Source organism: Eretmochelys imbricata, chromosome 10 (genome assembly GCF_965152235.1).
Source record: "Eretmochelys imbricata isolate rEreImb1 chromosome 10, rEreImb1.hap1, whole genome shotgun sequence".
NCBI lineage: Eukaryota > Metazoa > Chordata > Testudines > Cheloniidae > Eretmochelys > Eretmochelys imbricata.
The window spans coordinates 76,445,988-76,461,057 of record NC_135581.1 but is presented as its reverse complement, the minus strand read 5'-3'; the positions used below and the strand labels follow the sequence as shown (position 1 = coordinate 76,461,057).

General features: G+C 37.0%; 1 protein-coding gene across 8 annotated transcripts in view; it reads right to left on the bottom strand.

The window, feature by feature from the left end:
- Positions 1-15,070, bottom strand: part of MEF2A (myocyte enhancer factor 2A) — a 163,339-nt gene that overhangs the window by 93,762 nt on the left and 54,507 nt on the right. For 6 of the 8 annotated variants that reach the window (XM_077827397.1, XM_077827401.1, XM_077827400.1 and 3 more), the window contains one exon: positions 9,792-9,999. In XM_077827397.1, coding sequence (XP_077683523.1) covers positions 9,792-9,845 — 54 coding nt within the window. In that variant the 5' untranslated portion in view covers positions 9,846-9,999. Of the gene's footprint in view, positions 1-9,791; positions 10,000-14,790; positions 14,911-15,070 lie in introns of all 8 variants that reach the window. The other 2 variants (XM_077827396.1, XM_077827395.1) reach the window with 1 other exon arrangement.

Here is a 15,070-nt window from a genome sequence, read left to right as displayed (position 1 = left end):
CCGCGTCTGCAGGTTCAGCTGATCGGAGCTCCCACTAGCCGCGGTTCACCGCTCCAGGTCAATGGAGGCTGCGAGAAGTGGCGTGGGCCGAGGGATATATGCTGGCCGCTCCTTCCCACATCCCCCATTGGTCTGGAGCGGCAAACCGTGGCCAGTGGAAGCCGCAATTGGCTGAACCTGTGAACGCAGCAGGTAAACCAACCAGCCTGGCCTGCCAGAGGGCTTCCCCTCGCGGGCCATGTGCCAAAGGTTGCCAATCCCTGGTTTATAATGTTTGGTTTCAGAATAACTACAACTTCCCCTTAGTATTTTACCCCCATATTACCATTATATACTTTCAATTTAACTGCATCAAAATATGGTGTGCCTGTCAGTTTTTCTCTAAGATAACATTTCATAAGTGAACACTAAAAAAACCACGAGGATATTATCATATGATGTTTCCAATTATACAAAGTTATGAAGTATGAACTTTAAATCATTTTTACTTAAATTTTTATAGCCAAATTCATTTGTATGCTCTGGCTGCTTTATGCCACTCTGGAGCAGCCCAACACAGCCAGAGAGTACTGTCCAGTTAAGCTACTTTCATAGCGACTTTGCTTCTTTAAAGCTGTCAGACTATCTGGAACAATTTCCCCCACACTCATGTCCTCCCAATTCTCATTCCCTCTTGTATCTTCCTGCTTTCCTCTGAACACATCCCAGAATCCATCTCCCTTCTACACTCCACACTTCCTTGCACACTTCTCCATCCTATAACCCATACATTCCCCGGCATTCCCCCCTCCTTGCCCAGTCTCTGTTGGGAAGCTGTGGTATAACAGGCAGTTTATGACAAGAAATATTTAGGATGAATGCTAAATTATGCCATTAGTTTTCATAATAGAAAGTTAATCAGCAGGTACATGCCACATGATGGCAGGAGGGGGAGAAATGAGAGCAAGTGGGGGCTACACCCCAAGGGCATGGCAGAGGCTGTATCAAATCCACATAATTTGAACCTTCCCCCACAGTCATGGGAGTTTGGGAAAGAAACTCCTGAAAGGAGGAAGCCATTAACTCAGCTGGCATCAAACACAGAAGCAACTGCAGCAGGGTCCTTCAACACCAAAGATGTCATCAGCATCTTTTCCCAGTTTTTTCTTTGGACAGTCTCTTCCATAAGTTGATTGGCAACTGTTATTGTTTATTAATGCCATCAAGTTCTTTTATAGATCTTTTCATCCATACCGCTTTGAGCAATTTACAAGGGAGGTAAGCATCATTTAACATTGTAGCACAGGGAGGTAAAGGGACTTGCCCAAAGCTGGGAACAGAGCAGAGGTCTCCTAAGTTCCAGACTGGTGCTCTATCCATTAGGCAACACTGTTTACTCCTACAGTCATTTCATATCAGCCTCACACCACTTGCTCTATATGCCTGCTTTACCTCCCTCATCATCCTCACTGTCTCACCTTCCTGCCTTTCCATTTACTTACTTCCCCATTTAGCAAACCTCTCCACGCAAAAAAAAAGTAAAACTGAAAGTCCCCTCCCTCTACAAAAAGAAAACAAACCCTAACAACCTCCCCCCCCACAAAAGAGAACACCACATAGAACATGATGTTTGCAAACCAACACCACTGTTCTTTTGTATTTGTATGTTATGTCCTTTCCAATTGCCCCTTGTCTGTCTTGAATACGTAGACTGCAAGTTCTTCAGGGGAGGAACAGTTTCTCATTCCATACAGGTCACAAACGGAGCCCCAATCTCAGCTTATCTCCCCAGGTACTAATATAATTAAATAATAAAACCATCTCCTCTCCTTCAGAGAAAATTAAAACAAAAGCCACTTTCAAAATAGCCACCATCTCCCATATTTCTGAATGAAAGTGAAGTTAACCTTTCTTCAAAGGAAAATTGTGATCCCATATGCTGTCTGGAGACAGAGAGGAACACTAGGAAGAGGTGAATGACACCAGTCATTTTAACCAAGGGGAATCTGTAGTCTCAGTCGCACTGTGAACAATAGGAGATGGCAGCATTTTGAAAGAGTCCATGGAATTCTCTGAGGTAGAATACTATTCTTCAGCATTTGCTGAAGGAGAAACTTTCAGTTATGAATAATTGGGAAAAATTACCATTAATTCTAACTAAACATTTTAAAAATGTATTCTAGGCACAAGACTTCAGAGAGTTAACTATAAAAGGGAAATTTGAAGAGTCTATTTTACAATCACTGGGGATAAAAAGAAGCGTGACACCAAGTACTACATATCTTAAAGCAGGGGTCTACAAACTTTTTGAATCGCGCACCCACAGGGCCAGCTCTGGGGAAGCAAAAAAAAAAAAGACGAAGAAGAGGTGCCGCCGAAGAATCAAAGGTCCAGGAGCGCTCCTGCAGCGCACCCCCATGGATGGTCTTGCGCACCCCACTTTGGAGACCATTGTCTTAAAGGACCCATTTTTTAGTTAATTTTAACAAACTAACAGATTTACTTTTAAATCCTCAAGAAATTCATTCTACACTCCGAGTAAGTATTTTGAGGAGGACAGTGTGCTGTACATTGCATACATAGCAACAGTTTCAACCCTTGCTTTAAGTACACAACTCAGCTCAACTTTAATTATGGAGTTGCACTGGCGTTGCCATTTTACAAATTCATAAACCACTACACCTTATGTTTAACAGCTATCAGAACAACAATATTTTTATGAGCCAATGCTAAAACATGTTTTCCTTGGCTCCTAGGGTTGTTTTGTTTTTAAATTATTGGTATCTACATTTCATATTGAGCAAGCCTGTGTAAAACAAATTGTTTGGAGGGACAAATCTGAGTTTTCTGTGGAAGCTGAGTGAGGAAATTATATCAACACACCCTCTACATCAAGACATTTTTCCATAAGTAAAGCTCTGTTAGTGCTACCTCTCTGCTGCCAACTACACTGTAAAATACATTCCGTACTATCGATATCTCCTGGTGGGAGATACCATTAAAGGAAACAGACAGACATCAGAGCTACACAGCACACTGCCAATAGCCATTTTATTAAAACAATATATATACTTCATTAAAATGGCTATTGGCCAGTGTCTGCAGTTTCCTAAAAAGCTATAAAATAAAGCGTGTGTGTCCATCTGAAAATCCATTGCAACATTTGTCAAATAAAGTCTCTGCACAGGACTTATGAATTTTGGAAAGCTATTCATATTGTAGTTGCAGATGTTAGCAAGCTACAAGAAATGGAATATGCAAGTCATTGGACATACTGGGGCTTACTTATATATTCGAACAGACCATGATAAAAGTTGGAATTATTACTCATTGTACCTGCACGCTTTTTCTAGATGAAAGATGTAGCAGCCTGCCATTTGTTAAGACTCCTAACATACTGTCTGTGAGGTAAGAGTTCTAACCGACTAGAGTCTTCCTTCCATTTCACCATTTTATTGCAGTGTGTCTAGTGATTAGAACACAAGCCGTTGGGTCAGACTTCCATGGAACCCAGTTTTTGCTTTTCCAGTGAATAGACCTCATTCTCCAGTTTTCCTCATCTGAAAGATGGGTACGACTCTCAGCCCCAGCAGACAAGGGTAACATTGAAGTTTAAATGGTTGAAAATGTTTGGCTATCATTAGATTAAGGGAATATATACAAAATTAGTATTCCACTCTTTTATATTATATATAATTGCACCTTCTTGTATAGATATAATAATGCACTAAACCTGATTTGGAACCTCAAAACAGCTGCTTAATTATTCTTAAAAATGAAGCAATAGAAGTAAATGAACAAGGGAGGTGGAAAGAAAAAGATACACAACAGAAAGTGAAACAAAATGAAAGGAAGGAAAGGGTAGTGACTAAACACATGTTTCTGAATGATTTCATAAAAGAACTACTTTTGGAAAGCTTTAGAACAACAAAATTACTGGAAACTACTTACGTTAGTACACAGTTTTCACTATTTTAAATAGAGAACAATTTTAACACTCAAATATATTGTATCAGATAATATCATGTCTTCATTCCCCTCTATACAAAATGAAGTTTTCGATGCATTTGAATTTTTTTTAAAGTCATGAAAGATACACCTTGCAAAACAGTAATAGCCTGCAAATTAGATAAGCATCAATTAGAAGTTATGATCTAGTCATTCTTCATAGATCACCAAATTTCATATGATCCACATAGCACAATTTACAATTAGGAGAATAATTATAATGGCACCAAGCAGGACTGCTGTAAGTTTAGACTGAATTGTTTTTCCCATTAGAACCCCTGATTTTTCCAGGCTCATCTTAGTTTCAAATTGCATCAGGATGAAATTTCACAAACTATTAGATAAATCATATTTTTAAAACTGAAAATTGGTTCAAGTTCTTCAAATATGTGTGTCATACAGTAGTAATTAAATATTAATGGAGTGATATAGCATAAAAACCAAGCAGTTTTATGGGTGGTGCAGCTCCATTTTGTAGACAGTAAGATTAAAAATTAAGGCTGTCATAATAGGTTTTTTTAACCTATTAAAAATTTTATTTGGTTTTAAATGCTGTGTGTACTGTACGTTTTCTAACCATCATAATGATGGCAATTGTTCCCCAATAGGACACAGATGACAACCAATGAGCTCATGAAAATATTACTACTTTAACACAATCGTGAGTAACCTTGATCTATATTTTCACTATTTCAAGATGATACTAAGAGTTATTTTTAATACAGAATGTATTAAAGTGACTTACAATATTAACATGAACATAGAGACCACATTTAAAACAATATCAACAAAAGGAAAAAACACATTCTATTTACATGTATGAAAATAAAGATAAAATATCAGAATAAAATTAGTCCATTCAAATTTAAATATTATTACATGGTCAAATTTTTAGTAGGGCTCTAGAAATATATCCTTGTTCATAGGCAAATCCTACATTCAACAAGGACTTGCAAATGGCCAGTTAGACACACAATCAGCCAATTTTTGCACTGCAAAGTTGCCTAGTATCCAGATATTGATATACACATTTGTTTCTGTATAAAACATTTTAATGTTCCTAACATATTTGGGGTAATTTCTATGGATTTTAAAGGCCCAGGAAGCCAGAAGTATTTTCTAATCAATCAGATTCAGCCTCACCATGGAAAGGTTACATTGGAGAAATGTTTAGTTCACTAATGTCTATGCCTATGTGCTTGTATCTGTGTTTGTGTTTAAAGAATACAGCATTATGCATTTGAAAAGTTACTCAGTATTGTAGAAAGAAAAGGAGTACTTGTGGCACCTTAGAGACTAACAAATTTATTTGAGCATAAGCTTTCGTGAGCTACAGTTCACTTCATCGGATGCATCCTGCTTCTAGATCAGGGCAAAAATACTGCAAGAACAGCCTTCTGGTATTCCAGCACCTCCACTTCCAGCCAGAACAAAGCTGTTCTTGGAATAGGGGAGGAAGAGGAGAGGAAGTAGAGAATGCCACATTAAACTTCCCAAAAGTGGTATAGAAGAGTCTAGAAGGGAAGGAGGCAGGGATTCTTCCATGCACATAAGCCTTCTCTTGACAGGCAAAAAGGGTGAGCTTTTTGATTGCATTTACTCAATTGAGTTATAGGCAGTCTTGGACTTGTAATACAATTGGTTCCTTACAATTGCGTCGTAAATCGGAACGTCAGAACTCCAAACTGCAATCTACTCCACTGTGGGACCAAGCATCATAACCCCGAAACCTACAGTCATAAGTCGAATCAGGGTGTCATTGTGGAAGCGTTGTAAGTGCCGTTCGTCATAACTCAAACGTAGTAAAGTCGAGGACTGCCTGTACCTTAACTCAACTGATGAAAAGCCTTGTTAAAATACAGCATAATACACTGGAAGCTGTTTTAGCTGGCTGTGTTGTAGTAGAGGCTCCCCCCGGTTCTAAAGTCTAATTAAATTATGTCAGATGGTTCTCCTTTATCCAGTAAATTATTGACATGTTCAAAAATTTCTAGTAGGTGAGACAGGATGTTTCCCTACAAAAACCATGCTGGATGGACTCTTAGCACATCATGATTTTCCAAGTGTTTTATTATTGTATTTTTCAACGATCATTTCAACCCATGTACCAGATACAGATGTAAGACTTACTGGTCTGTAATTCTTCAGATTACCCTATAGCCTTTTTTAATATAGGCATAACTTTTGCTACCTTCCAGTTCTCCAATACAATAGCTGTTTTTAATAAGATATTGTGTACTTTTTCTAGGAGTTCAACTACTTCATAATTCAGCTCTTTCAGAAGTATGGAATTTACAGTTCCTGGCCCAGTGACACTACTTTTTTTAAAATGTAATTTGTTCCAGTACCTCTTCTTCTGACACTGCAAAGAAGATTACCAGAAAAACAGCAGGTCTGTATCTTTCTGCTGTTACTCTTTGTCAGACAGAAGGCAAGCTCACCAGCGTTTGGGAATATTTGCATTGCCTTGAGAGGCTATATGGCTCAGTAGATAAATTCCCACATATGGCCTTGGGCAAGTCACTTCACCTTTTTTTACCGTCTCACCCACTACCTTTGCAACTTAAATTACCAACTCTTCAAGGTAAAGACCATCTCTTGCTATGTGTTGGTACAATGCCTAGCACTCTAGGCACTACTGTCATGCAAATAATAAATAATAGGTAAAGATTCAACTTGTAATAACACATCTGAAATGGCAGAATACTAATTCCTTACTTTTAAGTGTCCTTTTTAAAAAAGTGATCTGTTTTTCTGATGTTTACAAATCATAAATATTCCACAAAACATGTTCATACTTTCTTAATACAGGAAGGTTAACAGGTTCTTCAAAGTGATTCCGGTATTGATTAGTGAAGAGGTTTGATAACAAAAGTAATGTTCAGTTTGACATCTAATTTACTGCACTTTATTCTCTTCAGCTTAATGAATATAAATGCCCTATAGCTCATGTAAGCAGATAAGTGTTCTTAATTACTACAATGAGCATCTCATGTTAATTATAATCCCCCTGAGTAATAGTTAGTTCGGTATATTCTGTTTTGAGCTCAGTTATAATCCTATATAAAAGGAAACACTTTTGAAGAGACAAAGGATTTTCTCCCCTGTGAATTTATAAAATCAGGTCATGTAAGTAAAGCACTACTATGCTCTACTCAATGTTTCTAAATGAAAATGCATTAAACAGCCACATCAGGATTTAATATGCATGTTCATGAATCGTTTGCTAGCTAGTTATGATAGAGAAAAAACACAAACACGACAGTTAACTACTGCATTACGTTCTCAGGTTACAGTAAAATGAGACCTAGATTCCTTCATTATTTAGGTCAAAGAAATGGCTTATTCAGAAACCAAATTAATATATATCATATATTCTACACTTCATATGGCACACTGGTATGAGATGGAAGATGATGTAGGTGAACTGCGTTGCCTGACTACAAGAGTTACTTTAGCATGGAGCTCTGATTTTCTGTGGAACGAGGAGAAATCAAGTCAGAGTCCAGCCTTGCACCAAAGCCTAATACATCTTCCCAATCACTAGTACAAACAGCATTAGACCCAATTGGAGAGCCAAGCCAACAGATCAGCTAGGGAATTAATCCCAGAGTCAGAGCTTAACCATCTATATTTAGCATCAACAAAGGCAAACATACAAGTGGCTAATGTTTGGAACACAAGCAATACAAGAAGGCAGGAGCCAACCAGTCTCCCATGTAACAATAAATCTTAGATTGCATTGCCTTTGAGGTAAAGAACCCAGAAAAGTATTAGGATTGAGAGTATGGCTTATTCATGGTTATACAAGAAGCAAGGTTGGTTGGCACAAATTTGATAGCAAGAACTGAGATGTAAGTTAACTGAGAACTCCTCCAGGATTTCAAACAAGATGAACAAAATCAAAATGAACAGCCAGAAGTTATTAGTGTATTTTAATATGTGTACTTAAGTGATTTATCTACATCTAAACATATAACAGTTGTGTGACTGCAGCTAATCAAACACAACCTTTGGCTTTTGTTCACATTCAGATGGTACCATCCTTGCTATTTATGGTCAGTGTAATTTATTTGTAATGTTTATGTCTAGGGCTATCCAAAAAAGTTTACAAGAATCCTAGATGAACCCCTAAAAATCAGAATAGTTAAAAAAACTCTAGTGCAACTGTGAATATGAATGTGTGTGTTCTCCTCATTTAACACCCAACCCTTTCACAGAACCCCAACTGGGTTGGGGAAAATACCACAAAAGACACAACCTGAACTGAAGTGTTTAACTGGAACACACTATGTAACAAGTTGTACCAATCATAGCTTGAACAAGAATTTTCAGCTTCAGTTTTATAGTGTAGTGTTAGGCTGATTTATGAAACTGTGTGATTTCTTGAGGATATCTAGGGTAGCAACACGGTGAGGAGGAGATACAGTTGAAACTGGATCTCACCTTAGGGCTCACCTACGTGAGAATTTTTGTTCCATTATACCATTATAGTTAAGTCATTACAGTTATATTGGTATAAACACTCTGTGTGGACAATCTTATTCAAAAATAAATGTGGCTTTTTCAGTTTAGCTTAAAGCACCTCCAGAAAGTGACACAATTAACCGGAAAAAGTCCCTTTCATACCAGACTAAGAATGTCCATATGGGAGTTATACCTGTAAAACTACAGCAGGTAAATTAAAATTCACAATTTACGTTATGTCAGTATAAGTTTCCCATGCAGGCAAGCTGCAAGGGTTGCCTGAAAGGCCTACTCACTCTTCCCCAGGTTCAGAACCTACCGCCTACCTAGAAGCCTACCATACTGATTCGGACCAGTGATCCATCTAACATGGTATTCTTTTACCTACAGTAGCTAGTAGCATATGCATGAAAAGAGGTGCCAGAAATCCTGCAGGCATATAACTATGATACTTCTGGATATTCCTGTTATTCATACAAATGTCTAATCCCCTTTTCAATCCTACTTTTCCCTCAGTGACATGTCATGGCAATGAATTCCACAAGCTAACTGTGCGTGGAAAAAGAATTTCCTTTTATCAGTCTTCTATTTGTCACCTTTTCAATTTCATTGACTGCCTCCGTGTTCTTTTATTATAGAAAAGTGTGAACAGAAGTAACTAATCTACTTTCACTATACCATTCTCAGAAGCAAAGCACACACAGTTCAACATACTTTTATTTGTAGTCATGGCTTTTTCACCCTTCAATTTTTGAGGAAATTATCCCGTGGAGTTGTTTATTTCAGAGGCACAACTTGCAATCATATGCAGGTACGCAGGGATCAGCACAATATCTAAAATCATAGTTTATGATTGGATACATTTGTTTCACCTACAGGCAGCAACAAATAGTTTCAACACATCCTTTCTGAATTAGTGTAGTAAGGAGACACAAACAATGGCAGGTACAAGATAATTAACTACAAGGGTTGTTCTTTCAACCAAATCGCAGTAGGATAAAGAAAAACAGATTTTTCCAAACATCTTCAAACCAGTCAATCAGCATGCAAGTCCCAGTATACCATTTTAGCAGGGCTATTAGTTATACAGCAATTGTAAAACAAATTGACAACTATTTCTTGCCAAATAAATATTGCAATTATTTAAATTCAAACATTAATAATAATCTGTATTCTGGTAATGGCCTTCAATGTGCTATCCACAGACACAGAAAGACAAAGCCCAGAGTCCAGAAAAAACTTATGTTACTCAGGTGAAAACCAATGTACAACTTTTCCACTCCCATTTTAAAAAGAATTAAGCATGAACTTGTTCATGTGGAAGCTTCGTTTCTCACCTGTCTGTTCCGTTCGTCCATTATTCTTGTGATTTGTATTTTCTTCCTCCCCATTTTCACTCTCTCCTTTCCTTTCCCTTTTTACAATCCAAAAACACACTAATCCAAGAATTCTCACTCTTCAATATACTAACACATGGTACAGAGTTCTTTTCCACTGTTTCGTCTTCCACTCGATGAAAAGGTTGCTGCTTCTTGTTACAAAATCCTAAAATAAAAAGAAATATTGAAATAATTTGGTGCCTTCAATATTTTCAAAGTTACAGATAATTTCACATCAAAGATAGTGTTTGAACGTTCAAAGTAAATCTTGTAAAGATGAACCAATTCATCTCTCTCTAATCAGACATCCTGTCTATTACTGTCTTACCAAGCAAAATCAAGGGATGACTGTAAATTAAGCATTTGAGGTGTTTCACAGAACCTACGGCCAAGAGTCAAAAGTGATCAGTGATTTTGGGTCCTCCACTTGGACATCTTTAAAAATTTTCATAGGGTGCTCAACACTCTCTGAAAAAATCAGCCTTTTCCAAGGTGTCTACAGTTGAGCAGTCAAAAACTGGGGCACCCAAAAAATTCACTTCTAAGAATCATCATCTTGGGTTTGAGAAATTTAACCTATTTTTTTTAAAAAGGTAAAACTTTCAAATATTTGGCCATAGATATAGATATGTGACAACCCTTTAAATTAAGCTCTTTATAAAATTTATATAAGCAAGGTGACTTGCTTAAGGTTGTTTGGTGTTATTTCACCTTCTGAACAAGCAGTCAATCTGAAAAATAAATTTTCCATCATTATTCAAGCTCTGACTGTTGGAAACAAAAATTAAGGTTACTTTTTTAGCTGCAATTTATTTCAAAATTAAAATCATGTCTCTTGCAACACTGTTGTTTAGAGCTCCTCAACACACATAAACACAGGCCCTACGCCTCAAAGAGCTTATAGTTGAGCCACAACTAATATAATTTATAGAATCAAAATACACAGGCAACAAATCTTATCAAACTTGCTAGTAAAGTGGTCAGCTAGGGAAGGATTAAGAATAGGTACTCTACTGCAGACGTCATTTTGCCACAATATGCTAAAAAATATATGGAAAGATTAAAACAATTAGGTAAGAATTGGAGCAACGGATTAAAAATACTCCGATACTACAAGGATGAGGATGCCTAAAGAAAAAAATTAAAAAGATAAAATGAAGGATTCATAGATTCATAGATTCATAGATATTTAGGTCAGAAGGGACCATTATGATCATCTAGTCTGACCTCCTGCACAACGCAGGCCACAGAATTTCACCCACCACTCCTACAAAAAAACCTCACACCTATATCTGTGCTATTGAAGTCCTCAAATTGTAGTTTAAAGACCTCAAGGAGCAGAGAATCCTAATAAAAAAACAAAATGAAAAAAAGGCTTAAAAATAAAAATTTAAATAGAAAGACTAAGGTTTATATTAAACTAATAAAGACAAATAGCTAAGGACTAAAATAAAAAGGAATGTAAGAAAGAATGAGAGGGGAAAATAAAAATTCATGTATTGCACCCTTCTGGCCACTGGTTTTTATTTAGATTGTAATTTCTTTGGGACAGGAGCTATTGTATGCCTTTGAAGCAGTATCATGCTTTTCAGTGCCACATAAAAATAAATCATGTTTTTGGTATCTTCATCCAACACTACAATTTAATTTCCCAAAAGGATTATTTCACAAGTATGGAGATGCTGATGAATAGGTGAGAAAAATCTCAAGGTTATGTTCACTACAGTAACTTGCAAATTTTCACACATCTACTAACAAGCCAATTACCAACAACAAATCCTCATGGTTAGAAAGATTTGCAGTGGATGCACACAAACTGAAAGGGCAACAAAGTCAGACATTTAAATATTTTACTATCACACATGAACAAATGATTTATTTTTAAGGACCAAACCATTACAAATAGACAATTACCTAAGTCTTGGAAAACCATGCATTAATACTGTAAACTTTTGAAGATACTTCTCCCCCAACCCTCCCATTATCAACTGAACTGCAGGGTAACATAAGACAAAGTAACAGAAGAGCAGTGGAAAACAGATTTAACTTCTCCGATATTAATTGTGTACTACAGAGTAACTTCTTGTTTGCAGTGTCTTTGTAACCATGTTGGCCCCAAGATATCAGAGAAACCAGATGGATGAGGTAATATATTTTATTGGGCCAACCTCTGTTGGTGACAGAGACAAGCTTCCAAGCTACACAGATCTGAAGAAGAGCTCTGCATCTCTTTCACCAGCAGAAAGTAGTCCAATAAAAGATATTACCTCTCCCGCCTTGTCTCTTCGATACCCAGCTTGTGTAATTCAGTACAAAAAACTTGAACTTGGATACAACTCATATTCTGAAGATCTATTAGTTGATACATATAACAAAGAAAGGGGTCAAAATAGTCACAGTATTGGGTTTGTAACCTTCTCCTACTTTCCAATCCAAAATACCTTTTGAAATTGACCCCTACACATATTTTAAGATGACTGTCACAAATATCCTATTCTTTTAGCCACGTGTTGAAAATGGTGCAACCATGCCACAAATCATCCCACAGTTAATAAGCAGCGACAGAAAGAGGCGACTAGTCACAGTGTGCACTTCACTATGTATTCACCCCGTGTAGAGTATAGAGCCATGACATTCTCATGCTGACACAAGTTTAAAATGTGATGGGGGAATATCACAAGAGCATGAGATGTCATTTATTTGACATCAATGAAGTCTCCCTTCTTAGAATATCACTGAATGCCCAAAAAACATGGAAGACAATTTATAAATTACCACAAAGAGGCACAAAGACTATGTTAGGCCCATTGGTTAAGAGGATAAAACAGAATCTCCCTGTATGCTATGGATTAATTATATTTCAAATAATCAAACTGTGGAATATCTTACATTTGCATCACTGTCACATATTCTACACGCACTTTAAGAAAACAGTATTTTCTTCCAAAGAACTGCTGCTGAAGGCAACTCACTAAAATCACAGTTGAGACCATAAAGTCACTTTGGTACTTTCCTGTATTGTGAAAAGCTCTGCCTCCCATGCCATGAACAAAAATTTGGGCCAAGGAATAATACTGAAGTTAGCAGACACAGATGGATGCTATCCACAGCGTGCAGCACCCCCAGATTTTATGCGGGGTCCCGGCTGCTAGCCCTGCACCCAAGGGTCCCGGCAGCCAGCCCCAACCTCGGCCACCTTTCCCTTGTCCATGTCTCCCCCCTTCCAGAAACCTACTCCCGGCCCCAGCTCTGGGGGCGGGGAGGGCAAACAGGGGTAAGGTGGCTGACTTTCATCACCCCCACTAATAAATATCTTCCAGCGGCACTGCACATATCAATAATCAGAGAGTACATTATATTTCAAAGAGTAAAAATGAAATTAACATTAAAACCCCAGGAATTTCAAAGTTAAGGTTGCATTTCCACAAATCACAGAACCACATCCTAACTACTACTACCTCACCTCTGTAGAAAGGCAACAGAAGTGAAATCTCACACTGACACGAATATCAAGCATTCCATAAAATAAAATGGCCCGTGTAAGCAAAGAAGAAAAACTGCAGTATCTGCTGCTTCAACTAGAGAATACTACGTTTGCAACTCTAATGAGGCAAAGTTAAGATTAGAATAGTCTTTTGAGTATGATCTCACATGAAACTGAGCTTAATTCCGAGTCTCCTAGCTTTGTGCTTTTCTTGTTTTAATTTAACAATTTTTAAAACAATGTACACTAAAAACACTGATATCTTCACCTGACGACCAACACAACTGGTGGCTAAGCAGTCTCAAAATATTGTGTACCATAGGCAAAAAATCTCTATCAGTCACATGTTCTCACTAACTGTGATTCACGTAAACTACTGAATTTGCAATTGTTTTCTAAATGCTGGAGGAATGTATCACTCTAAAACTAACTAATGAAATCTGTGCTATTTAGAAAGATGATTTTAATGATTCAGTAAAATCAAATTACATTGGTGTCCATACTGCTGCCCATTTAAACAATGCTGTGAAGACCGAGGTCAAAATTAGATAAGTTTAACAAAATTCGTATTTCAAAATTATTGTCCTTGTTTTCCTTGTATTTCTTCCTGTTTTCTCTGAACTTGTACTTTACCATCATGAGTCCAGATTATACTTGTCAACTTACAACTCCAATATCCCAGTTTACTATAATTTACCACAATACACACAAAGAACTAATAAGACAACTTCAGATGATTTGCACAACTCAGGGCTCATAAAAACACTTATGTGGAAATGATCTTATTGAAAAAAGGTGTTTTAAGAATCTCAAAAATGAACTAATTTTGCAGTTTAAAGTATACTTCTACACTACAAAATATTAAATATTCTTAAAGCAAAAAGGTAGAAGAGGCAAAATATAAGGTGCATTTTTCTTTTAGAAAGTTAAGAGAAAATCAAAGAAAATTGTGTAGTGAATGTTTTCCACTATTCAAGCATGGGGAAGGGAAGCCAAGACTTCTGAGTTCTATACCAAATTCCTCAAAGCATTTCCAATGTGACTCTTAAATAAATGACAGCCTTTCTGCACCTCAGTAAAACAGGAAGCAACCTCACAAGTATGTAGAGGATTAATATTTATAAAAAAAAGTTGAAATCTTTCAGTGAAAGGTAATATAAAAGTTATCAGTTTGTACAGACAGTCCCAGTTAATAGAGAGACAGTTTAATAAAGTAATGCATAGTAATCATGGTCACCACTTTAATAAAGCCTGAAGCTATAAAATACTCAATATTGCAACCCTGTGACACAATGTAAGTCTACACTATAAAGACCACACGAGCATAGCCCCATAGAAAAGACTCAGCCTATGCTGACCAGAAAGAGTTTTTCTGTCAGTACAGGAACATCACCTTCCTGAATAAAGCTATGTCGATGGAAGCCCTCTTCTGTCAACATAACTACGTCTACATTGGGGTTTTTATCAGCATACCTATATCGGTCAGGGGTGTGAGGTTTACTTCAATTCCTTATTGATGTAGTTATGCCAATATATCCTTTCAGTGTAGATCAGCCATGGTATCCCTCAAAAGTCTTCCTTTATGGGCTAAGACTGTAATTCAAAAATTTTAAGCGTCAGATCAACAAAGGGTTTGAACAGGGTGTAACTAAAAAAAAAAATTAAGATTTTGCTCAGGTACAAAAAATTCACTTTTGGACTAAGACCACGTATGAAACATTTGAGTCTGAAAGGACTTTTTTTTTTTTTTTTT